Source organism: Lynx rufus, unplaced genomic scaffold (genome assembly GCF_022079265.1).
Source record: "Lynx rufus isolate CCGP_SWC_20201006 ecotype Redwood Valley unplaced genomic scaffold, mLynRuf1.p SCAF_7, whole genome shotgun sequence".
Classification (NCBI taxonomy): Eukaryota; Metazoa; Chordata; class Mammalia; order Carnivora; family Felidae; genus Lynx; species Lynx rufus.
The window spans coordinates 5,082,084-5,106,463 of NW_025814889.1; the positions used below are offsets into that span (position 1 = coordinate 5,082,084).

Consider the following 24,380-nt stretch of genomic DNA (forward strand, 5'->3'; position numbering starts at 1 on the left):
CAGATCTTCCTAGGAAAGCATTAGGATTTGGTTCGTCCGTTTGTCTGTTGGGGCAGGACGTAAGAATCGTGGCCGACTCTTGCCTGCCTGATCACCTCTAGCGCGTGGGTTGTTGGTCCCGAGCGACCGTCCTGCTTTTGCTTGCCGGCAGGTGCACACAGGCCAGGTTGGAGAGACGCAGCAAACTTTAAGCACCTGCTGCATGTCAGCTAGTTTTTCAGGCGTCCGGGATGCCACTGGGAATGAGTCAGCCAATATCTTTGCCTCCGTGGACTGTGTGTTCTAGGGAGGGGAGCCAGATACCGTAAGTAGATGCATTCAACAGGGACATTTTAGTGAGCGGGAAGCGGTACAAAGAAAAAGACCTGGGGGGCGGGCAAAGGAGGCGGGGAACACTGCGTTACGTGGGGTGGGGAGAAGCTTCTCTGAGGAAGTAACATTTGAATGGAAACCTGAATGCCAAGGTGGGGCTGGGCCATTTGAATTAAGGTTTGAGGGGAGAATGTTTTAGCAGAAGGAGTAGATCATTTCAGGGCCCAAAGACGGGAACGAAGTTAGTGTCTACAAGGAACAGACGCAGTCTAGTGTGGAGGGCTGTAATAAGGACACCAGTACGTGGTTATGTGAGGCCGACAGCGGCCAGATGAGGGAAGCTGATGTGGGCCACAGTGAGGGGCAGCGGTCAGAGGGCCCTGATCACCGACCCAGAGACAGGCGGTGTGATGATGCACCTGTCCTGGGAAAGCGGAAGGTGCAGAGAGGATTTCCTTCCTCTGGAGTCCATGGGCATGGCTGGTGGTGCCCTGTGAGCTGTGGCCCCGTCGGATGGAGCATTCATTCTCCAGAAATGTCGCAGTATACGCTGTGTTTCTGAGTTAAGTTTCATCATTGAACATAATTTACGTTGTATCCCACACCATGGGACAAGGAGTTTAATAATCTTTTTTTTTTATTTAACGTTTATTCATTTTTGAGAGAGACAGAGTGTGAATGGGGGAAGGGCAGAGAAAGAGGGAGACGCAGAATCCGAAGCAGGATCCAGGCTCTGAACTGCCAGCACAGAGCCCGGCACAGGGCTCAAACTCACGAACCGTGAGATCATGACCTGAGCTGAAGTCAGACGCCTAACTGAATGAGCCACCCAGGCGCCTCAAGGAGTTTAATGTTTAATTTGGGTGAGACAAATACACAAATGGTGAATAATGTTGTCAAGTGCAAATTTGAACCTGCTAATTACCTCCATGCTCACAAGGACAGAGATAAGGGATGGAGGGTGTGATGTGTTGAATTTTGTTGTGTTTCTGTATTTCGTCCTGCTTTACCTGGGAGATAATAATACTGGACACTGACGTGTCATGTTATTAAAGGGGTTTGTTGCTTGGAGATCACTTCTCACTCTGGGTGCAGGGAGCGGTGCACTAAATGTGGGCAGCTGGTGATGGAGGGAGCGAAGTCTGGGGTCGGTGTGAACATAGACTTTGGAGTCGCCTCTAGCAGGTGCCCTGTGTCATCTTTGGCCCCTCGTGGTGACTTGGAGGCCGTCTTGTTTTCAGTCGTTGGTAATCATATCTTGTTATCTGTGTAGCACCCTTCCTTTGGGCCCTTAAAAGATAGAATGTTCTTCATGCTTCTCCACCAGTGATCACCTTACAAGAAGCAGAGAGCAGAGCAAAGGAGTCTCAGAAAGATAAGATGATGTTAAATTGATTCTGAACAAGAATCTCACTGCTGGGAGTAGAATTTACATTTGTTTTCAGCTGGTTCTTACTGCTTTTGTGTCGTCTCTTAGGGTCATAGCTAGTGACTTGTTCCCCAAAGAACATGTCCTGGTCTCTCTCCTTTGCCATTACAAAGGAGCCAGGCATCTTTCCCGAGCTGTGCTTTCTGAGTGTTTTGGTCAGTTCTAGGTATATTTAAAGTGTTTTATTTTTAGTTTTTATTTTTATTTCCATAAAATGGTGGTAGGTATTTCTTTTGAGAAATGGTAAGGAATCTAAATACATCTGTGGAAAACAAGATACAGATTGTGACTTAATTTGAAAATCTCTAAATCTGCTTTTTCCCTATTAGGATTCACTACAACATTTTCTATTGCCTGTATCTTCAGGAGAATTCCTGTACTCAGGCCGCAGAAGTTAAAGAGGAACCATCGGTTTGGCCAGGGTATGTGTATAGGGATGTGTGTGTGTGTGTTGTCTTCTAGTCTCGATTCTTTCTTAAGGAGGAGAGGTGTTTTGTCTTAACAGCTTCCTTGAGGTATAATTTACATTACATAAAACTCACCCGTTTTAATTGTACAATTCAGTGACTTTCAGTAAATTTACTGAGTGTGCAACCAACATCATAAGCTAGCTTTGGAGCATTTTTATCACCCCAAGGGGAAGGCCTTTTGTTTGGTTAATTTTGTTTCTCCGATTTGCCTGTTTGCTTTGTGACGGTCCGTCACCTGGTCTTTTAAATTCCTTTCTATTTTTCTAATTTCTGTAATGATTATAGCAAGAAAACCACCATCCAGCTCACACAGGAACAACAGCTGATTCTGAACCACAAGATGGAACCCCTCCAGGTGGTAAAGATTATGGCATTTGCAGGTAAGGGAGCTCGCCAGTCGTGGACTACAGTCAGGTTCATGCCTCTTATCCCCACGCCCCCTTCCCTGTTACCTGCCAGAATTTCTTCCCTTGTTCTCTTATCCAACTCCCACAATTAAATACTTTTAGAGGCAGCTGTTAGGGAATGCTTGCCTTTTTTTTTTTTTTTTTTTTTTTTTAATCCAGGGAGCATCCACACTGGAGTTCTAGGTTGGACAAATAGTTCATAGGAATTAGTTTGTGGGATCGATACCACCAGGATTGACCCAGCTCGTCATTTGTCATTGTATATGCTCGGTCACTGGTGGCTCATGGAGTGGCAGGTCCTGTGTCAGTAGCTCCCTGATTTCTGTAGGGCAGAGTCTAAGAGCTTCCCTGACTATTTGATTCTAACCTACGTTCCTAAATACGCTGTCTGTCATTTTCTTGCCTCAGTCAATTAATTGTACTTACAGTCTCCTAAAGTACTTGGTTATTCTTTTGTCTGAACCTTCGCCCATATTGTTTTCTCTACCTGAGATTCCTTCCTGCTGCTTTTCTGCCTAAATATCCTACTATAAACAACAGCAACCATTCATCAAATGCCTGGCACTGTGCTGAATCCTAACAATGTTCCATAAGGCTGGTTAGTTAACTGTGTTTTATAGATAAGGATTTGAAGCTCAGAAAAATTAAAATGACTTGCCCCAGGTTAAATAAATCAGTGGAGGAGGTAGAATTCAAAGCTGGATCTGTTTCTTCCTCAGAACATGCTTTTTTCCCCTCCCCTTCGCTCCCCCCCACCCCCTTCTTTGCTGTGTTTGACTCTGTCGTTTTCGTTTCTTCCTGATGGAGCCTTCTTTAGCCATTTGAGTCCTACGTGATCTCTGAACTCTTACAGCAACTGATCGTGTGTATTAACTGTTTGGTACCTGATTATATAAGAAGTATAGCCAACACAGACATTTTATAAATACTTCCACACTGTGTCATTAATCTTCACAGTAGCCCTGTTAGGTAGGGAAAGAATTACTCTTTTTTTCTTTTATAGGTGAGATTTTTTTGTTTCCAAATTCATATTCTTTTTTGGTCTACTGAGTTGTCATACTTTCATTTTGTTCTAATTGTTTCAACTGTGTTAGTATTGTATTCCCAACAAGATTATAATACAGGAACCTTGCTTTATGTTTTTTTTTTTTTTTAACATACTCCCAGTGTTTAGCATACAGCTGATCATGTAGTAGGTGCTCATAGGTACTTGTGAAGTGAATGGTAACTGAATAACTGAGTGAACGGTGGAGAGGCAGGGCACACCAGAGAGCTCAGAACGGGCCAGAAGCATCCTTGAATCTCTCTTGCGTGCTCTTGCTATTGACGCATTACTGATGCCTACGCCAGCAATAGCTACTCTTACTGAACTTCTCGGCTGGGATTATCTTTGATGGTTATCTTTATCCTGCCAGACCCTACATAGTCAGTGTTGCCCACACATGGCTGAGGAGCAAAGTGATGGTCAGTGAGGTCAGGTGCTCGGCTAGAACCTGCCAGAGCCATGATCCCAGCCCAGGTCAATCTGGCTTAGAATCCACTCCTCTTTGCACTGCACCATTTTTAGTTTTTACCAGTATTGAGAAACTTGTCACTGTCTGGTGTCAGGCAAGAGGCAAGGTAAGCATGGATAAGACTTGATTAGGACATCCTTTGCAACAGTTATTCCTGGTCAGAGGGTCACCTCCTTTCCTCTTGGCTTCCCCAGGCACCGGGAAGACCTCTACCCTGGTCAAGTATGCTGAGAAGTGGTCTGAGAGCAGGTTTCTGTATGTGACATTCAACAAGAGCATCGCAAAGCAGGCCGAGCTAGTCTTCCCCAGCAATGTCATCTGCAAAACCTTTCATTCCATGGCCTATGGACACGTCGGGCGGAAGTGAGCATGGCGTCGCCACCATCATTGTTGTGTCTAATTCCTGTTTTTCCCATTGTGATCATCATGGTTACATATGAACTTGTATACAACAGCACTGAGAAAATTTAATGCTTTTCTCTCCATTCAAAGGCAGGAAATACAAAGATATTTAGTGATTTCTACTTTTACCCTGTAAAAATATATTGTTTGCAAATACTAGTGTCTTACTGAGGTGAGCATCCTCCTTCTTCTGGAGCTGAGGCACAGAAAGTCAAAATGACTTGTCTGAAGTGCAGACTTTCACCATCCTGACTGACATGTTTCCCTTGGCTGAGGGAGGGGGGACATCTCAGCTGAAGTGCACTCCGCCCAGGCCTCCTGGGGGCCTCTGAACTAGCATACCATCAGACGTGAAGGCTTCAGGGAGCTTCGAGTGTCCCCCCAGACCTCTTGGAGTCTGGTCCACACCATGGAGTAATAGGGTCTGCCTTGAGCCACTCCCTCTTTCTGGTTATTATGTGAGAATTTTTGAAAGCCTGGTGAAGCCATTTCAAATCCTACATGGACCTTGTTAAACTTCTCTAACTTTTTTTTTTTCTTTTACCCCTCATGTATATGTGACACTCCAGGTGGCCAGGTGGTGTCACTGTAGAGAAGGGGGTTGGGGTAGTGGAGAGACACTAAATCCCATGTTACCAGTAAAGTCAAATACTGTTTATCTGGGGTATGCATTCCAGGTACCAATTAAAGAAGAAATTGAATCTCTTCAAGTTGACCCCTTTCATGGTCAATTCTGTCCTTGCTGAAGGGAAAGGCGGATTCATAAGGGCCAAGCTCGTGTGTAAGACTTTAGAAAACTTCTTTGCCTCGGCTGACGAAGAGCTGACGATTGATCACGTGCCTATCTGGTGTAAGAACAGCCAAGGACAGAGAGTCATGGTTGAACAGAGTGAAAAGCTGGTGAGTATCTAACTGTTTTTCATATTACGGGTCTAGGACAAATGAGCAGAGCTGACATGATCCAGTGTTCTGCTTGTCTTCCGTTTCTTTGAACCTGCTGGCAGGGAGTCCAGGTGGAGGGTCAGACTGCAGGCCTGCCTCGATAGCCATGAGGTGTGCGGTGTCTTCTGTGAAGCGCACTCACAGACTTATCTTCACACTGGTCCTCTTTATTTGACAGATGAGGTTTATACCCACCCAGACACAGGGACACGGGAGCCCGGACCAGGTCTTTGTCACGGTTCTGCTGTGGTGGCAGATCCCTCCGCTGTAGTGGCATCCTCCCAGGGTTTATAAGAGCTTGTAGTGAGTGGGTCTGCTGAATGTAGAATCTACAGATCGGGAATCACTGTTCTCATTTTTATTGTCTTTTTAATTATTAGCCATTGTTTGTATGGTTTAGTGGTCAGTCATAAATCTAGAGAGTTAGTCCAGCTTTTTCTGGTTCATCAGATCTTGTGCCCTTTATGCCCCCCCCCCCCCCAAAATCTTGTGCTCTTTGAGCGATGTTCTGTCACTGGGCTTGGTATGGCCCCAGCTTCTTACTCATCTCTGCACTTGACATTGTCCAAAGGCTATCGTGGAGCCAGAGGGAGGTTAGGTGACTGCCGCTCACCGTGCTGTGATGGTGCCTTTGCTCTGACCTCTGTATATGGGAATGAAAGTGATTTCAGGAGGTGTCTTTTCGGGGGTCTTAAACCGTGACTTGCCATATCACTTGCTTTCTAGAACGGTGTCCTTGAAGCAAGCCGACTCTGGGACAACATGCGGAAGCTGGGGGAATGCAAAGAAGAGGCGTACCAAATGACTCACGATGGTATGCCAGTTCCCAGATCAACACATCTGTTAAATGTGACTGTTCCACTTACGGGTTCTGACTCCTGCTACTCCCTTCTTTTAGGCTATTTGAAACTCTGGCAGCTGAGCAAGCCTCTGCTTGCCTCTTTTGACGCCATCTTTGTGGATGAGGCCCAGGACTGTACCCCAGGTGATAAACTATTCAGGACATCAGTAGTCTCAAACACATAGAAACAACATCACGATTATGTAAGAGGACATGTGAAATAAGTTGATTATTCTCATTTGTCATAAAGAGGAGGAGCAAATGATAAGTTAGTCATGCGGAAATCCCTCATTATTTGACTCTGGGTTCCAGCACTTGTCCTTCCCCCCACTGAGAGCAAATTTATTTTCCTGTAAATGTTTTGCTTTGGTTATTCTTAAAACGTTGACTAAGCCTAGGTCATCAGGCGATCGGGTCCTAGACTCCTGCTGAGTGGGCACAGCCAGTCAGCTCAGAGTGGAAAGTTTGCGTTGTGTGGTTTTCAAGTGGCTGATAGAAAACAGTGTGACTTTGTAGGTCCTTTCTGAGCTTTGGGTTATAATCATAGAGGAGGCAATTTGTCTCATTTTTTTTTATTTGCCAATGTGGTTTCTAAGACTCCATCACTTATCCGGGACTAAAAATAATCTGCATTCCTAGGATTAGAAACGGTTTCTCTTGTCCATGATACAGTTGTTTCTTTGCATTGCCTGCGTAGCCCGCAGGGAAAGACAACTCTGTTGTCCAGAGTGCCCTGGCTTAGTTTCATAAAGCATTTTCATCTTTTTCTGTGGTAAATATGGTTTCTTTTTGCTCTGTGCGTTGGCATCCTTCAGCTCTCTTACCGTGCCTCTTATTGGTTGCAGCTATCATGAACATAGTTCTGTCTCAGCCATGTGGGAAAATCTTTGTAGGGGACCCACATCAACAGATCTATACCTTCCGCGGTGCGGTCAATGCTCTGTTTACAGTCCCTCACACGCACGTCTTCTATCTCACACAGGTAAGCGCTCTCTCTGCTTCCGAGTCCCCGGAACCATATAAGCGAGCATGACGCTTCCCCAGCCTCGTTTTCCGCTGGTTACCGTGCGCCAGGCACCGCGCAGGGTTTCCCGTCGGGCGCAGGGTGTGTAGCAAATCCTCGCTTCTCCGCCGTGGTGCCGTGTGCTGCTCAGGGGGCCTGCGGAGTCCAAACTGTTTGCATAAGTTACGCGCCTCTGTCACCGTGTTCTCACTCGCACTGCCGGCGCCTTCCCGTGAATCGAGGGGGTGGCACCAAATGGTGCTGGCAGTCTTCGTATTCTTCCCTGTGACGCACTCGGAGTAAAGCAAACGAGCGGTTCACTCGAGCGTGCCCTGGTGACGCAGCAGACGTGACTGGCTGCTGGCCCTTGGGTACGTCCCCAGTATTCCGCGTGACGAAGCGCAGAGGGCGAGGAAGGTGCGTCTGCGCACCCGAGCGTGCCTGCCGGCCGCGTCTGACGCGCCGCGCCGCCCTGACGCACGGCCCTGTCGTCACGCCCGAGCGTGCCTGCCGCCGCGTCTGACGCAGCCGCGTCTGACGCACGGCGCCGCCCTGACGCACGGGCGCGGTTGTGAGCGGGTTGTGAGCTCAGCGGCGTGCTGTCGTGTGTAGCGCCGCTGGGACTCGAGAGAGCGGCTGACAGACTTGGGTGTTTGGCGTTTTCTCAAAAATGAACGGAGGGGGCTGTGACTTCAAGGAAAACAGCTGACAAACGTTTGTTGCCAAAGAGAAAACCCCTGCTTTCAAGTGAAAGGAAAATTGTGGAAAACGTCTGTCTGCCACCGCCAGCCTGACAACTGGTGGCGTCCTTGGTTTTCTGAAAAAGCTGGAATGATCCTCCCTTTTCCAGTACCTGTCTAGATTTCTTCTGGAAAGAAGATTTTATCTTCTCCTCCCACTTAGTTATTCAGTCGTTTACATCAATATGGACTCACGGGTATTTTATTTTTAGATTTTGGGGCACGGCTCACGCCGAATGGTTCTGCAGCAGCCAAGTATTATTTGTTCAAAGTCTCGTGTTTTCCTTCGACAGCATTCTGGACGTTCACCGAAGCACATAGTAGTGTGTTTAAATCATAAATGCCTGGAAGAGGGCAATACATACATAAATACAGGAGTTTGGAGACAAGTGGTGTCTTTCTAGCTGCAGTGATCAAGGAAGTGTTGGGTATGGGGCCAGGTTTTGAAGGGTGGGGAATTGTTCTGCCGTGTGCGGAGGCAGGGAGGTGCAGGGAATGCTCGAGAAGGGAAGCTACTACTGATGGCCGGCCGCGTGGGGCCGTGGTTTTAAATTAATGTTAGGGAGTCTCGGAGGCGAGGGGAGAAGCCCCCCCGCCCTCCCTCCATCTTTTGTGTAGTTTACACGTTTTCATTAGATTTGATTTGGAAGGAAGGGTAGATTTGCTTAAAAGTTTTCCACTGGTCTTGGGGAATAAAAGGAATCAAGGCTGTGAGGGATGTTGAAAGTGCATGCATCACCTTTTCCTTCACGTGCTGCTCTTCCGTGTCTGTGGCCAGGGTGTGGCCCGATGAAAGTGTGCGGGTCAAGAGTCATGTATCAGAGGCATAGAGACTCGCTTGGCAGCAGGAGGGAGAGACCCAGGGGGTGAAGCAGGAAGCTCGGGTTGCTGAGCTGAGTGGAGCTGGTAGCCGTGGTGGGAAAAATAGTACAGAGCCCGTGGTGGGAGAATTTCCCAGGTGTGGATTTGGGGGTAAGGAATAAAGAAAAATAGGTAGCCTGAAGGTTCGAGATGGAAAAATGCAATTCTGAAAGCTTAAAGTCAAGTCAGCGATGGTTTGGTGGTTAAGATTCTTCCATTCAGTCCTAGTGGGCTTACCGTGGGGAATTGGCCCATCCCCTTTCCATGTAGGGTGTCGGGGGTGACCAGTTGGGTTTGGCAAGGCCGGGACTCGGTGGTGATAGAAAGATGCTAACGTACTTCAGGGAGGGGTTGTTGACTCCTTTTGTTTTGTCGTTTTCCCGCAGAGTTTTAGATTTGGTGTAGAAATAGCTTATGTGGGAGCTACTATCTTGGATGTCTGCAAGCGAGTAAGGAAAAAGACTTTGGTCGGAGGAAACCATCAGAGTAAGGCTTCAGTTACTCTCTGTTTATTTGCTACAAAAATTAGTTTTCCTGTTTATTTGGATTTGCCACAGTTTGTACTCTCTCCCAAAAGGTGGCATTAGAGGTGACACAAAGGGGCAGGTGGCCCTGTTGTCCCGGACCAATGCCAATGTGTTTGATGAGGCCGTGCGGGTGACCGAAGGAGAAGTGCCTGCCAGGATACATTTGATTGGGGTAAGAGTAAATTTCTGTTGACTGCTTCATGCTCAGAAACAGACATAGCCGATGAAAACCGTCAACTTAATTAGGATTATTATGCAAGTTTGGGGCACTGCCTGCACCGGGACCAAAGTCTTTGCCCCTGGCTGTTCTGATTATGTGAGCCGGACTTTCCTATAAAGACTCAGTGATGACTGAGGACCTTTCCTTCCACTTCTTGAAAAATGAACGCCCTTCTCATCTTGGCTGTGCAAATGAGGCCGCCAGCTGGCTACCTGCGAGTGTGTGTGTTTTGTTCATTAGCCCGAGAACGAGTGAGCTGCCAACACAGCTGGGTAGCGCTGGCGGGCTCCAGTGTAGACAGTGTGAACACCTGGGTTCTAGCTCTGGTTCTGTCACTAACTTTGCGTGGCTTCTGGCAAGTCACAATTTCTGTGTGCCTCGTTCTCTCCATCTCTGAGACAAAAACAATGCCTCTCCTTTACCTGTTTCATGGGGAAGTTAAGATTAAGTGACACGTGTGTGACATTTTTAACTCTTGGAGGCAAAGTTAGCTGACTAAAAGACATTCGCTCCTTTTATGAAAAAGTGTTTTTGAGGGCCTACTGTGTGTAGGTCCTCACTAAATAGAGTCAGTGAATCGTAATCAAAAGATGTTCAGTTTTCTTTTTTATTGATAAAGATTATATAGCCAAGTTACAGAAGTTCTAGAAGTTAAAGGGGAAAAAAAATCACCCTTAATCTCAGTGTTTCAGATACTACTTCTCAATTTGCTACATATGTCTTTGTCTTTATAGACATGCATTTCTACATATTGCAATTATAGTGTACATAAAAACGTGCATTTTTTTTACTCCGCACGTAAGCTCCTTTTCTATCATGTTGCTACGTGAGTGACTACAGTATCTCATCTAGTGGTTATAGTGTAATTCACGCATTTTTGTTATTGTAAGAAAATAGCACTTCTGGAGTGTTGCCCATGCTGAGCATGGTAGACAGTAAGAGGCTCTTGTCCCTCTGTCGCGCCCCCAAGCTGTCTGAAGCGTGTGTCAGCACCTTTGACCACATCTGCCTTCCAACTATAACACGTACTGTCTTATTTTGGTCTCTGTTTTATGTTAATGGCTTATGTGTCCCTTCCCAAAATGATGGCACATCCTTGGAGTGTGGCGCCTTGGTTGTGGCTCTCTTCTCTGCTGGGGTACCCCGGCAGTGCTGAGCTTGTGCTGCTAGGTAGAATGGGGTACACTACGATATGATCAGCCCCTCTCCTGCAGGAGCTAACCTTTTACAACATGCAACAGGTTGGGCCTGTAGACATTCTCTAGTGTAGCTCTTTCCTCCAAAGAGAGGGGGTAAATATTCATACTCCACACTTTGTATTCAGGCGTCATTGTATCTTTCATTACAGCCATGTTCCTGTCCCTAGAAGATAGATAATTCATTTTTTTATTTTTAATTTTTTTTAATGTATGTTTATTTTTGAGAGAAAGAGAGAGAGTGAGTGAGCACGCATGAGCAGGGAAGGGGCAGAGAGAGAGGGAGACACAGAATCCAAAGCAGCCCCCAGGCTCCGAGCTGTCAGAGCCCAACGCGGAGCTTGAACTCACAAACCAGGAGATCATGACCCGAGCTAAAGTCGGATGCTTAACTGACTGAGCCACCGAGGCACCCCTAGAAGGTAGACAATTTAAATTGCCCCTTTTTGACAAGAAAGCAACGTGCAGCAGGTTCTTGCCCCCTCTTTTTTTTTAAACATCGGAAGAGTTAGAGGTGGCAGCCAGAACTTAGCATTTGATAATCTTGAGTGTTCAGGCTGCATGACAACCCATTGCTTCTGTGCTTGATGAAGGTTCCCGCATTCTGTCTGTGTGCTTTGGGGTACAGCTTGGGATCCGTTCCCAAGAAAACCTCTCACCCCCAAATCCCATCTCTCCGTTTGCTTTACTTTGTTTTGTTAAAACAATGACAGTAACAAGCTCGCACGGAGAACAACAAAAAAACCAAAAATCCCACCACAAAACTTTTTCAGGGGATTAAATCATTTGGATTGGACAGAATCATTGATATTTGGATCCTTCTTCAGCCGGAGGAAGAACGGAAGAAACGTGAGTACCCTCCTGGCAGTGGTGTAGTGGACCAAAGCGCTCTAGTGACAAGGGACGGGAGAAGGCTGGGCGTGTTCTGAGTCAGCACTCTTGTTTCCCCTGGAGAAGGATGGAGCAGGTGTGGCTCTGTTCCCACCCAGAGCGGGATGCCTGAGGCCTCCAATTTCCAGAGGTGCAGAGAGCTCTTTCCAGACCCTTCTCTCAGGAGTCTGAATTTCTGCCTAATGTTGGTCCCCCAGGCCGTCTTCCCTCACCATCTTTCTGTGTGCCTGGCACCTTTACCCGCCGAGACCTCTGCATGGGCCCCACATGATCCTTTCTAACACTCTGGAGCGCATTTCTTTCCCGTCCTGCGCTTTTTCACATTCCTGTGAAGTAAGTAAGGACGCCAAGGGTAGGGCTCTTGAGCCTCGGTTTGGAGACAGAGAGGCTAGAGCACAGGTCCTTTTTGACTTGCCCCGGGTCACACAGCAGGTTAGTGATGCAGTCGGGACTAGAACCCGGATCTCGCAGCTTCGAGACGTTTGCTTATGATGCCGCAGTCTAGTGCGGCCCCGTCGTGTTAACCCGAGTGCGTGTTCTCCTCAGAGAACCTCGTTATTAAAGACAAGTTTATTAGAAGATGGGTGCACAAGGAGGGCTTCAGTGGCTTCAAGAGGTATGTGACCGCGGCTGAGGATAAGGAGCTGGAGGCCAAGATTGCAGTCGTTGAGAAGTATAACATCAGGATTCCAGAACTGGTGGAGAGGATAGAGAAGTGTCACATAGAAGACCTGGACTTCGCAGGTAAGGAGGGCACGGCCTCTTCTCGTCCTGGCGGGACGAGGGTCGGGTGGTTGACTTCCTGCATGGAATCCCGTGTGGCCACGAGGGTGTTGTGCTCCCGGCCCCTCCTGGGAGGAAGGGAGCAGAGGGGCTGTTCGCTGGGGGCCCTGCGCTTGGGTTGTGTCTGCACTCAGCCCCGTGAGTGAGCCCGGGCTGGCTGCCCAGCGCTCCCGTGGGCCTCTGGCCCTTCGCCGGCAGACTGGGGGTGGGCAGGTCCCCGTGGGCCCGGGGGTGTGATTCTGATGGACTGGCTTGCCTGCAGTGAATTTGCTACATCCCCCCATTTTATTTCTCTCTCTTTCCCCCCCCCCCCCCCCCGACTGTTGTTTCCTCTTTCCCTGCAGAGCAACATTCGGGTGAGGGAACGTTGGTTTTAGGAGTAAAGCAGCGAGAGCACGCTTTCCCTTTCCCGTCTCGGTCCTTCCCCTGCCAGGCCCCCATCTAATCGTACGCTCTCTGTTTGTTCCAGAGTACATTTTGGGCACTGTACACAAAGCCAAAGGCTTGGAGTTTGACACTGTGCACGTTTTGGACGATTTTGTGAAAGTGCCTTGCGCCAGGCACAACCTCGCACAGCTGCCCCACTTCAGAGTTGGTGAGGAGCCTGTGCGTGGGGGGGGTGGGGTGGGGGAAGGGGGGGCTGGGCACCTCCTCTGGATGGCCTGCTTTCTGTTGTCTGGTATGGGCTCTGGGCAGGATCCTTCTAGAAGAAAAACAGCTCTAGTTCTGTGGTTTTTTATTGTTGTTCTGTGTTTTTCGAAAAGCCTATCTTTGGCCCATCCCCCAGGGCTGCTGGCGGGATGGCTGTACCCATGGCCGGCCTGTTCTGCCCGTACCACCTCTCAGCTCTGGGATTTTCACCACCGCATACCCGACGCCCAGCCTCATTTAAGCTTTAACATACACAGGTGACCTGCTCACCCAAGTGTTGTTTTTTAAAATTAGATCCCCTTTTTCTTAAAGAGGCCAGGAAATCCTAAAAGGTGAAAAAGTAAGCAATTTGTGTCGTCTTTTTATATAAATTTGTACTCAAGGCTATTTGTTATGCTTTGAGCATCAGTGCAGTTATTATGGTTTTGAATCGTAGAATTAAACCATGTGAAGTTTTTCTGCAAACAAACGCTTCATTAACTGTGAACTCTGAATCTGGGGCATAGGGTACATCGGTGGGGTGCAAATAGAAATACTAGAAACTCCTTATCTGCCATGAATATATTTGTTAGGTTACAGAAAGACGTGGTGTTGAAGATAACTTAGAGCAGAGGGAGGCAAGGAAGGGCCCTTGAGAGATAAGAGTGGCTCGATACTGGGGAAGAAGAGTTTATTTAATATGCTGCTCTTTGTTTGTTTTTTTTTTTTCCCTTGCTGGTCATTGAACACGTATGTGTATTTTTGGTTTTTCTATAACAGCTTTATTGAGTTGTAATTCACATACTATACAGTCTACCCATTTAAGGCACACAGTGTAACAGCCTAACACGTACTGACACCTCAGCCGCTCAGTACCGAGCTCCCAGCATCGCGTTGGCTGTTGTGAATGTGAGGGGAGTGGCTTCAGGCAGGCGGGAAAGCCTCGTAATGTGTGATTCTTCCCTGCTCGTCGGGTGCCAGCCCAAGACGTTTCCAGCTCGGGCTGAGTAAGGGAGAGGGACGGTGTCAGGAAAAGGAAAGAATGTGGGCTTTGGAGATAAGTAGCATTGGGTTTGGCTCCTGGGCACTTGCTTATTAGCCTTGGCCTGTGTGTCAAAGTGACTTGAACTCTGCGAGCCTCGGTTTCCCCCATCAGTGCCACCTGGCTGTCATGAAGGGAACTGGGAGAGCGGGTGAAAACATGCACCGGGCACAGCGCGGGTGTTGAGTAACTAGTGAGCAGGATCCTGGGATGTACCAGCAGCCGCACAAATTAAGACTTGGCGTTTCGTGCCACAAGTCTTTTAGGTCTTTGTTTGTCTTTGGAGGTGGTATTTGTAGGAAGATTTTGTGTGTACGGCCAGCCGGTCTTGAGCGGTTTTTCTTAGTGGGGGAGCATGGAGGGGTGGTAAACATCTAGATGAAGACGTACATTGTCGTAAGCAGGCTTTTGAGTCGGTCCACTTCTTCCCTTTACTTTCTTCAGAGTCGTTTTCTGAGGATGAATGGAATTTACTGTATGTCGCAGTAACTCGTGCCAAGAAGCGTCTCATCATGACCAAGTCCTTGGAGAACATCTTGACTTTAGCTGGGGTAAGAGGAACCAGTAGCACAAGTTAACTTAGCGACATTCACAGTTTATGCGTTTGAACGAGGGGTCAGTCTGTGGCCTGTGAAGGCCTTTGGAACAGGCTCCTGAGCGGGAAGAGAAGGGCTCCGCTTGCTCCAGCGCACAGGGGCTCGTGGCTCTTGGGAAGACACCAGCAAGAGTGTTTTCTGTGGCTGCACTTCCTTCCTCCCCTTCCCTGGCCGGCTTGGAAGGAATATGTCCTCAGCAGGGGAGCATGAATATTCAGGCACCTCCCCCCTCCCAGGGAGGGGTGGGGCTGAGATGCCAGAAAAGGTCGGTGCTCAGTCTTCACCCCTTACAGACCAACCTGCTTCCCACCTTCTTGATTTCTGACTCTTTGCTGCCTTTCACAGGTCGCAACATAAACCATTTCATCTTTTCAACCCTGTTTGGAAACTACACCAGAAATTTGAGCTCTAAGTCACTACTTTGAGTAGTAGTCCATCTTTCCCTGAACCAAGGATACTTAATTTTTACGCTTAAGTTTCAGGTGTCAGCTTATAAATACTCTTTCCTTCTTCGCGCTCTCCAGAACGGAAAGGATTTTATAGAGCAGGATGAGTTAGTCCAAGCGCCGTATTTCATGCTCTCTCAGGGCGGTGAGAATATTTGGAGCTGTAGAATCTAAGCATTGCCACCAACGGCTTTGAACCTCGGGGCGGGCAGAGGTGTGGAGGGGTAGTCAGTTTTCAGTAAATGGTGGTCAAAGTCCTTGCGTTGTTAAGTGGTGGAAACACAGAACCCTGATGTTCAGAGATGCCCATTTCTAGGCACCGGGGGTGGGGTGGTGGGCAAGGGGATTGCTGCCCTCCCAGAGCCCAATTTCTAGGTGAAGAGACAGATGGTAAACAAGACAACACGTAGGATTTCTCTTCACATACTTGAGGGAGATGGTCTGAGAGCCTTCCAGCTTGAAACTTTGCAGATCCATACTCTGACCCATGACAACAGCTAAAGCTTCTTGCATAAGACTGATCGCTTTGCATTTTCATAGTACTTTTGTCTTTCATGCCTCCTTGTCCTTTTTCCTCGGAGCCCCTTGGGCCCATTTGGCCCTAAGAATGCATCTGGAATTTGAAGTCAGTTCCCCACGTGGCGTTGCCTCACCCGGGTCTCACCGTGTGTGACCCGCTCACGTGTCGGAGCTCAGAGCAAGAGCCCTTTTTTTTGGTGGCATCCTGATTGGTTTCCAGAGATGACCTGGAGCAGACCTTTGCACACTTTTTCTGTGAAGGGCCAGACAGTAAATAGTTCAGGCTTTGAGGCCATAGGATCTCTGTTTAATCTGCTCTACTCTGCTGTCAGAGCATGAGCGCAGCCACAGGCAGTTCAGTACTGAATGATGTGGCCGTGTCCCAATAAAACTTTATTTACAGCAGGCACTGGGCTGGATTTGGCCCCATGGTTTACAGATAAGTGTGGCTTTTCTTGATGTCTAAACCAGTACCGGGGAGGAAGTAGAAACACATTGGATGCTGAACAACACTGGGGTTAAGGGCACCGAGCACCCCGCCCCCCCCATACCCCACACCATTGAAAATCTGTGTATAGCTTTAGACTCCCCCAAAACTTTTTTTTAAAGTGTTTATTTATTTTCGAGAGAGAGAGAGAGAGACAGAGCATGAGTTGGGGGGTGGGGTGCAGAGAGAGAGGGAGACACAGAATCTGAAGCAGGCTCCAAGCTCTGAGCTGTCAGCACAGAGCCCAATGTGGGGCTTGAACTCCCAAACTGTGAGGTCATGACCTGAGCTGAAGTTGGACACTTAACCGACTGAGCCACCCAGGCGCCCCCCCTAGTACATGATTTTCTTAAGATAAAATAAGTTAAATGAAAATTGTAAGGAAGGGAAAATAACATTTACGGCACAATACTATATAAAATGCATGTATAAGTAGACCCATGCATTTCAGAGTTGCTCAGGGGTTAACTGTAATAATTTTTATGTACAAATAATCTCTACCTGTTACATGAGTTTTTGTGTAAATTTTGATCATAAGTATTTTTTTTAGAACCTATGGTGTAGTTTTCTCCTAGAAATAGCTGCACTGGTGGCTGGATTTAGAACAAAAGCAAATTGTCACATTGGTAACTTTTAGTGGAAGTGTTACAGAGTGGTGATATTTTACATGTATTAAATGGGATTTTTTTTTAACTTACGAAAATTCTGAGATATTCAAAAGTCAAGAAAATAAATTGAGTTACCATATTCAAATCATACATATACATATTTGGAGTATGCACCTCTAAAATTACCATATACAAATCATATGTATATGTATTTAGAGTATGTCTCTAAAAATGGAATTTTTTTCATAATTACAGTGCTATTGGCATAACTTGTAAAATTTATAGCAATTCCATGTGGCCTCTGCCACCCAGTCCATAATCATACTCTTGTGATTGTCTCAAAAATGCCTTTTTTGAGTTGGTTTGTTCAAATCAGAGTCCACATTAAGCTTTGGTTGTGAGGTCTCTTAAGTTTCATAATTCAGAACAATCTAAGACCCCTCCTTTCTTTAATGCTTCTGTCTCTGAGCCACTTGTCCTACAGAATGTTCCACATGCTAGATTTGCTTTCTTTTTTTTTTTTTTTTTTTTTTTTTTAATGTTTATTTTTATTTTTGGGACAGAGAGAGACAGAGCATGAACGGGGGAGGGGCAGACAGAGAGGGAGACACAGAATCGGAAACAGGCTCCAGGCTCTGAGCCATCAGCCCAGAGCCCGACGCGGGGCTCGAACCCACGGACCGCGAGATCGTGACCTGGCTGAAGTCGGACGCTTAACCGACTGCGCCACCCAGGCGCCCCTAGATTTGCTTTCTTGTGTGCTTGTATGGATCTTGGTTCATAACAGTATTTATTGGTTATTTATGCCATTCTACTGTATATAAAAGTTGTAAAACGATACTAGTGTTATTATTAACAGAATACTGAATGGAATTTAAGATTTTCTAAGAGCTCTTTTTCTCCAAATCCCACTAAAGATGTGCTGTTACCATGTTCTGAGGGCACTTGAAGGAAGTCCATTTTCCTCTGTGGTTAGATCCAGCAATTTAATTACAATTAGATAACCTCTGTTGTGCTTACTGTCTCTACAAGGATTGCTTTGCTTCTTTTTGATTTGTTTTTTTTTGAATATGTGAAACACTTAGTTTTCAAAGGCAAACTTTGTAAAAAGTGTAAAAGTCTCATTCTGTCTTTGTCCCCGTCAGAATCTCTCCTTCCATCATTATAGCTATTATTTATTATTATTACTTTTAAAATTTGTTTTAAAGTTTATTCTGAGAGAGACCGAGCACGAGCAGGGGAGGAGCAGAGAGAGAGGGGGAGAGAGAGAATCCCAAGCAGCCTCTACACAGTCAGCGTAGAGCCCAATTTGGACCTTGAACCCAAGAGCCAGACACTCAACCAACCAAACCACTCAGGCACCCCATCGCTATTTTTTAAAATTCATTTTTGATTTATCCTTTGGTGTTTCTTTTTGCAAGTATCAGCAAATATGTATAAATTTTTCTATTCTCTTTTTTTCTTGAAAGGTAACATCATCTATCTAATTGTTCTGAACTTCGCTTTGTCACTGAGAAATGTGCGCGGAGATCACTCATTCTTACTAGTTCATGAAACTATCTCCCATCCCTTGAGACAGCCGAGTAGTAGTCCCTGGGTCAGTGTGTCGTGACTGATACAGCCCCTGACTGATGGCTACCGAGTTCCTTCCAGTCTTTTGCTTTGAATATTAATACCACAAGGCATAATCCTAGGCACAAGTCATTTTCTGTTTTACCAGTGCATCTTGGGGAATACGTTCTAGAATCTCAGTTTCTATGTAAAGGGTAAACGGACGTGAGATTTTTGTAGATCCTGCCAAATTCTTCACAGTGGCTGTAGCCCTTACAGTCCACCAGTTACGAACAAGAGTCAGAAGGCTTTTTAAAGCTAACGGGAAGCTTATCTGTTGGTTATGGCATACATTTTATGGAGAACATGAGTTTTCCCCCATGAGGAGAAGGATACGGAGTCTAGAGAAATACTTCCGTCTTTACTGAGACTGGGTTGGAAGACATCTGTTGCTCGCAGAACTGCTCTGAGGAAACCCCGGAAATATGGCCCGTCTGTGTGAACAGATATTGGAGTTTGAGGGCCCTTGCATGAGAGGAAATACTTCTGCTTTTTGTCACAACTTAGGACTTTGGGGACATCCTCTTTGGAAGTGGCTACATCCACCCTCTGCTCAGAGAGGAAGGCTGTGGGGAAGCAGGGCGATAGTTGATAGACTATGAGAGCACGTGAACAGTAGAGTCCTGCCTGCGGAGGCTTTAGAACAGAAGTGAGCCGCTGTTTCCTGCTGCCTGGACTGGGAGGCCATTGTGGTCCTTCGAACCCTCCTTTTCCTCCGCCCCCCTTGGGAAATCTAGCTGATCACCAGAAGGCTTTTTTGTTGCTTTGTTTCTTTAACTCTTGAAGAAGTGAAGGGAGTCATCGCCTCATTGAATGAGGCGTCGTGCAGCTGGGCCGGCCGCTCAGGGACCACTGTCAGCCCCCCGGCCCCGCGATGCTTACTCCAAGCCGCACAGGCACGTGCTCAGAACGGTGCGTGGCACGGAGTTGGTGCTCAGTGCTCGTCCACTGGGCGGAAGCAGCGTCCTTCCTGCTGTGAGGCCGGGCCTGAGTCCACAGCCCCAGGTCAGACCGCCTCAGTGCACATCCCAGCTCTCCCGCCTGGGCACTAGGTGGGCGCGTCACGTACGCTCTGTGCTTCTGTTTCCTAATCTGTAAACCTGGCCCCGCAGCAATCACGGCGCCCCGGAGGAGAGGTTAGAGGAGCGCCACGCGGCCCGAGGGGGGCTGTATTGGAGGGGAGGCACGGGGGCCCTCAGAGACGCGGAGCTCCAGGAGGGAGGCGTCGAGGGGAGAGCCAGCGTTAGAGGAGAGGCACGGTGGTCGGGGCAGGGACGCACTCGCTCGGTCGGCGGTACTTGGCGTGCTTTTTACACGACTGAAGTGCTGCTGTCGTCACGTGCTTGTCGTGTAGCTCTGTATCGCCACCTCCTAGGAGGGACCTCTGACTGCTGCCGGAAGACCACTGGCCCTGGGCCCCACATCTGCTGTGGTCCAGCTCTCTGATCTTCTGCGTAAGTGACCTCATTTCTCAACTCCCGTGCCTCACCTGTGCAGTGAGGACGGTGACAGGACCGCCCTCGGGAAGTCCTTGGCGAGGGATATATGTTCGTTCGGCCCTTTGTAACCTGAGGACCTGACTGCCGGCCAGGCGCCAGTGCATCTAGAACCGAAACAGCCTGGCATCGCTTAAGGGAGGGATGTGTAGGCAGTGGTGTCCCGTGCCTTTGGGTTCCTGAAGGCCGGGGGTTCAGAGGAAGCCGTGGGGTTGGATTTTGCTTTTCCTCCTTGGGATAGTTCTCAACAGCTGGCCGTAGTCCTGTTGTCGGCCCTTGACACGGTTTGGTGTAAGCCCTTGGCAGCTCCTCCGGTGGCGGTGCTTCCCAGCAGCCCCTGGTCTCCATGCCTGTGGAAGCCTTGGAGACCCAAGATGTCACTGAAGAGGGGAGTCAGCTTTTTGTTTTTTAAAGTAGGTTCTGTTCCCAGTGTGGGGCTTGAACACAGAGCCCTGAGGTCAAGAGTTGGATGCTTTACTGACTGAACCAGACAGGTGCCCCAGGTGGTTTGATTCACTTGTTCACTTTGATGACAGACTAGATGTATGGAGCTCCTGTTATGTGCAGAGGGGTAGGGGTAACAAAGGGAGTAATGCGCTCCACGGTCTCGTGGAATTTATGGTCTCAGAGGGAAGCTTTTAGGCAGTTTTAGATCCACCAGCAAGATCTGGGGAGTTGAGGAGTCGGCCTCACGTACGTGTGCCATGGAATCCCAGTTCGGGCCAGATGGACACTTGTCTCTATCCCGCTATAGCACTGTGCCTCTCGGTGCGCCCGTGACAAACTAATCATCTATATGGAAAGATTTCTTTGTCTTGTTTGGGATTTTAAAAGTTGGTTTTATTTTTTTAGCTTTTAGCAATTGCTGGGCCTTGAAATGACTCTTTTGCCCAGTGGGGTCCCTCTGTATCTTAAAGATCCTATTTATGATTTTGTGTGTTTGTTTTGAGGCGGGCACTTGTTGGGATGACCACTGTTGTATGTAAGTGATGAATCATGGGAATCTACTCCTGAAGCCAAGAGCACACTACGTACACTGTATGTTAACTAACTTGACAATAAATTGTATTAAAAAAAAAATGATCCTGTTTATGGATTGGAAATGGAATTTCTCCCTAAGGGGTATGCTCAGTACCCAATAGGACTTAATCCTGTTAGAATTTGATAAACTGATTCTAAAATTCATATGGAAGAGTGCTAGCCCCAAAATAGCCAACTTAGGAAGAACTGGTGTGGGGACTTGTGGATGGATATTCTAAGTATACAGATTTAAGCAGTCTGGTGTTGGTGCCAGAAGAGAGAGATCAGTGGGAGTCCCCGAAAGTCATGTGGATGTGTGGGAACATCATATGTAATAGCTAGGGATTACAGGTGCACCTGGGGGACTCCATTGGTTGAATGTCCAACTCTTGATTTCCGTATCAGGTCATGATCTCATTGTTCGTGGAGTTGAGCCCCATCTCTGGCTCTGTGCAGACAGCACGGGCCTGCTTGGATTCTCTGTCTCTCAAAAACAAGTAAACTTAAAAAAAAATTGGTAAGGGGCCATTTGGTGGCTCAGCTGGTTAAGCATCTGACTTTGGCTCAGGTTGTGATCTCGTGGTCCGTGAGTTCAAGCCCCGTGTTGGGCTCTGTGCTGACAGCTCAGAGCCTGAAGCCTGCTTTGGATTCATGTCTCCCTCTCTCTCTCTCTCTGCCCCTTCCCTGCTCACTGTTTGTCTCTCTCTCTCAAAAATAAGTAAACATTAAAAAAAACTTAAAAAAACAAACAGGGATTGCAGATGGATAGGGAAAGAATGTTCTAGTCAGCCAGCAGTGTTGGGGCAGTGGGCTTTCCATATGGAGTCAAGTTAAATTCTCTATGTCCTCATAATAAATTCCAACTGGATTAAAGATCTAAATGTAAGAAAAAAATTTTAGTAAAGGAAAAAATATACTTATATCTGATAAAAAAAAAAAAAAGAAAAATTTTAGAAATGTTAGAAAAATATCTTAGGTGAGGAGGGTTTTCTTAATAAGCTTGACATAGAAATAGGAAGTCAAAAAATAGCTATTTATGATTACATCAAAAGGTAAAACTTCAGTGTGATAAAATAATAGCCAACATTTCACGAACCTTTAAAAAACATCCTTTGAGATGCTCATTCTGCCATTTTCCAGATACGGAAATGGAGGCACAGAGTGGTTAAGTAGTTTGCTCAGAGACACACAGGTAGCCAGTGGAGGGGCTGGGCTGTAAGCCTGGGCAGTGTGATCCCGGCCGGTGCCCTTCAGTGTGCGAGCCGCTGCTTCACATAAAAGACTGCCGCAGGATGGCGGGGGACGCTTCTTTTGTCCGTTTGGCGATGCCGAGTGAGCTGCTGTTCTAAGAGCCTGACTGGGAGCCACTTGGGTCTCTGGCCTCCTGAGCTTATGCAACAGCAGGAAGTAGGGCTGACAGAGGTCATGAACAACTACAGGTTTGTCAGAAACTGGCAGCCAAGTAGTCATATAGGCACAAGATATAAACGAGAAGTTCACAGAAAGGGAACCCCGGTGGCCGTGAACAGATTTAAAAAAAAAAAAGCAATCTCTGCTATGGTCCAGGAAACTCAAACAAAAATAATCAGACTGGTAAGGGAGAAAACGTTTGACCTTTCAAGGTATTGGCTAGAATGATGGGATGTGGGCGCACCCAGTGCGCCCTGCCGCTCAGCAGTGTCTTGAGAGAGCACGTGCTGGGGACCTCCCGTCTCCTCCCAATAGATAATAGATGCTAGACATGGACCAAACCCAAGTTCGTCTGCCGGATGTGGGGAGAGGGTTTTTTCCAGAGGCAGCCATACGGGGAGATGGGAGAGCAAGCCTCAGGCCACCTGCTGGAAGGAGGTGAGAGGGAAGGAAGTCCCAGAATTGAAAGGCAAATGAGAAAGGGGTGGGGGTGGGGTTAGAGGTCACTGCTGTCTTAGTAGTCCCGCTAACCCTTCTGTTCTGGGTTTCAATCCCCACTGTCTTTTGATCATTCTTTGCTCTTGAGGGAATTGGGAAGATCACCCGTCTTCTTACTTCCTGCTGAAATGGGGCAAAGATCCTGGTTAGAGGAATGGAAACCTGCTCTTGTGTAGGCGTATTCTTTAGTTCCATGTTGAAACCCAACATCCTGCATTAGCAAGAGTTTTGTTCCTTGATTATTCGTTCTTGTACCATATTCGGTCTTATTTCATCTGAGCCTTATGGGAGCCTTGTAGCTGGGTAGCTTCAGACCAGTCCTCCTGAGGTAGGTTCGGGTCTGTCAGAGGCCGGCTGCTGTTGCAAGTGGGTTTCTTTTGGATGTTGTCCTTGCTGACAGCGGGTAGGTGGGGCCTGTGGATTCGCTAAGAGAGTGATGAGTCCCGTAGTTTCGCAATTTAAGACTACTTTGCTTGTAAAATAAGTCCACATTTGACAAACTTGGCCTAATTGTTTACGTAAGCATAGCAGGAATAGTGATTGGTCTTTTTTTAAATCTGCTTTGCTGGAACTTTTCATAAGGAATTTCAGATTGAACTTTCAACAGCCTTTTGAGGCTCAAAAGACAAGCCAAATACTTGCCATCAGACTTTGCCTGGAACACCTACAGATTTGGGTGAATTCCTCTCTTTGAGGTCTCCAAAATATCTTGAGTTTCCTGCACCTGCCAGGAACCCTGTAAGCAAGCTATCAGACTGAGTTTTCTAAGGGGTTTCAGTGGCTCCATGAAGCCACCCTTAATTCCTTAAAGCTGTCTGGGCATATCTGAGTCTATGCATGTGTCCCTTAAATGTGACATTCCGGTCAAAGCTTTAGTAATATAACCAGTGTTTCTAATTGCATTCTGTCATAAGGAGATCAGTTTCTTACTGAACTTATGTAAATAAATACATTGCCATGAAAATAAGAATAGTCACTGAGGAAAAAAAAATAGTCACTGAGAGTTTCTGAACCCTGGAGGGATCAGGTTGGGAGAAAAATATAAATGTTTCATATTTGTTTACAAAGGAATATTTTACCAAATTTCTGTAAGTCACAGCCTTAAATCTGGAAGAGCAAACAGAGAACCAGCAATGTTCCAAACAAGAATCTGTCTGGATGCAGTTTTCCTGTTAGTTCAAAGTCTCCATCAGAAACAAAGGACTCTCAGCTGTAGGAAGGCTGCCCTCAGCCCTCAGCCGCCAGCAGGGATTGCCCTGACTGAAGATAGCCGCCTTGCCAAGGGCGTGCCCTCTACCCCACTGGTCACAACCAGTGACCTTAGTTTAGGATATTCTGAAGGGTAATCCAACTTCTAGAACTCCTCAGAGAATCAGCTATGAGGTTTGTTATTGTACCACTGCTCAACTTCTGTCTGATCTTGCACTCCTAGGCTCTCTTCTCTTTCCCAGGTGTTGATCACTCCCTAGTAGACTTTTT

The 24,380-nt window shown here is 47.2% G+C and overlaps 1 protein-coding gene across 8 annotated transcripts in view; it reads left to right on the forward strand.

The window, feature by feature from the left end:
• FBH1 (F-box DNA helicase 1) overlaps positions 1-24,380 on the forward strand; it is a 50,063-nt gene that overhangs the window by 19,692 nt on the left and 5,991 nt on the right. For 6 of the 8 annotated variants that reach the window (XM_047067388.1, XM_047067390.1, XM_047067392.1 and 3 more), the window contains 13 exons: positions 2,071-2,163; positions 2,497-2,591; positions 4,327-4,495; positions 5,212-5,434; positions 6,203-6,290; positions 6,375-6,461; positions 7,163-7,299; positions 9,308-9,407; positions 9,499-9,620; positions 11,638-11,713; positions 12,302-12,499; positions 13,008-13,133; positions 14,655-14,761. In XM_047067388.1, the coding sequence (XP_046923344.1) occupies positions 2,071-2,163; positions 2,497-2,591; positions 4,327-4,495; positions 5,212-5,434; positions 6,203-6,290; positions 6,375-6,461; positions 7,163-7,299; positions 9,308-9,407; positions 9,499-9,620; positions 11,638-11,713; positions 12,302-12,499; positions 13,008-13,133; positions 14,655-14,761 (1,621 nt within the window). The remainder of the gene's footprint in view (positions 1-2,070; positions 2,164-2,496; positions 2,592-4,326; positions 4,496-5,211; positions 5,435-6,202; positions 6,291-6,374; positions 6,462-7,162; positions 7,300-9,307; positions 9,408-9,498; positions 9,621-11,637; positions 11,714-12,301; positions 12,500-13,007; positions 13,134-14,654; positions 14,762-24,380) is intronic. The other 2 variants (XM_047067391.1, XM_047067389.1) reach the window with 2 other exon arrangements.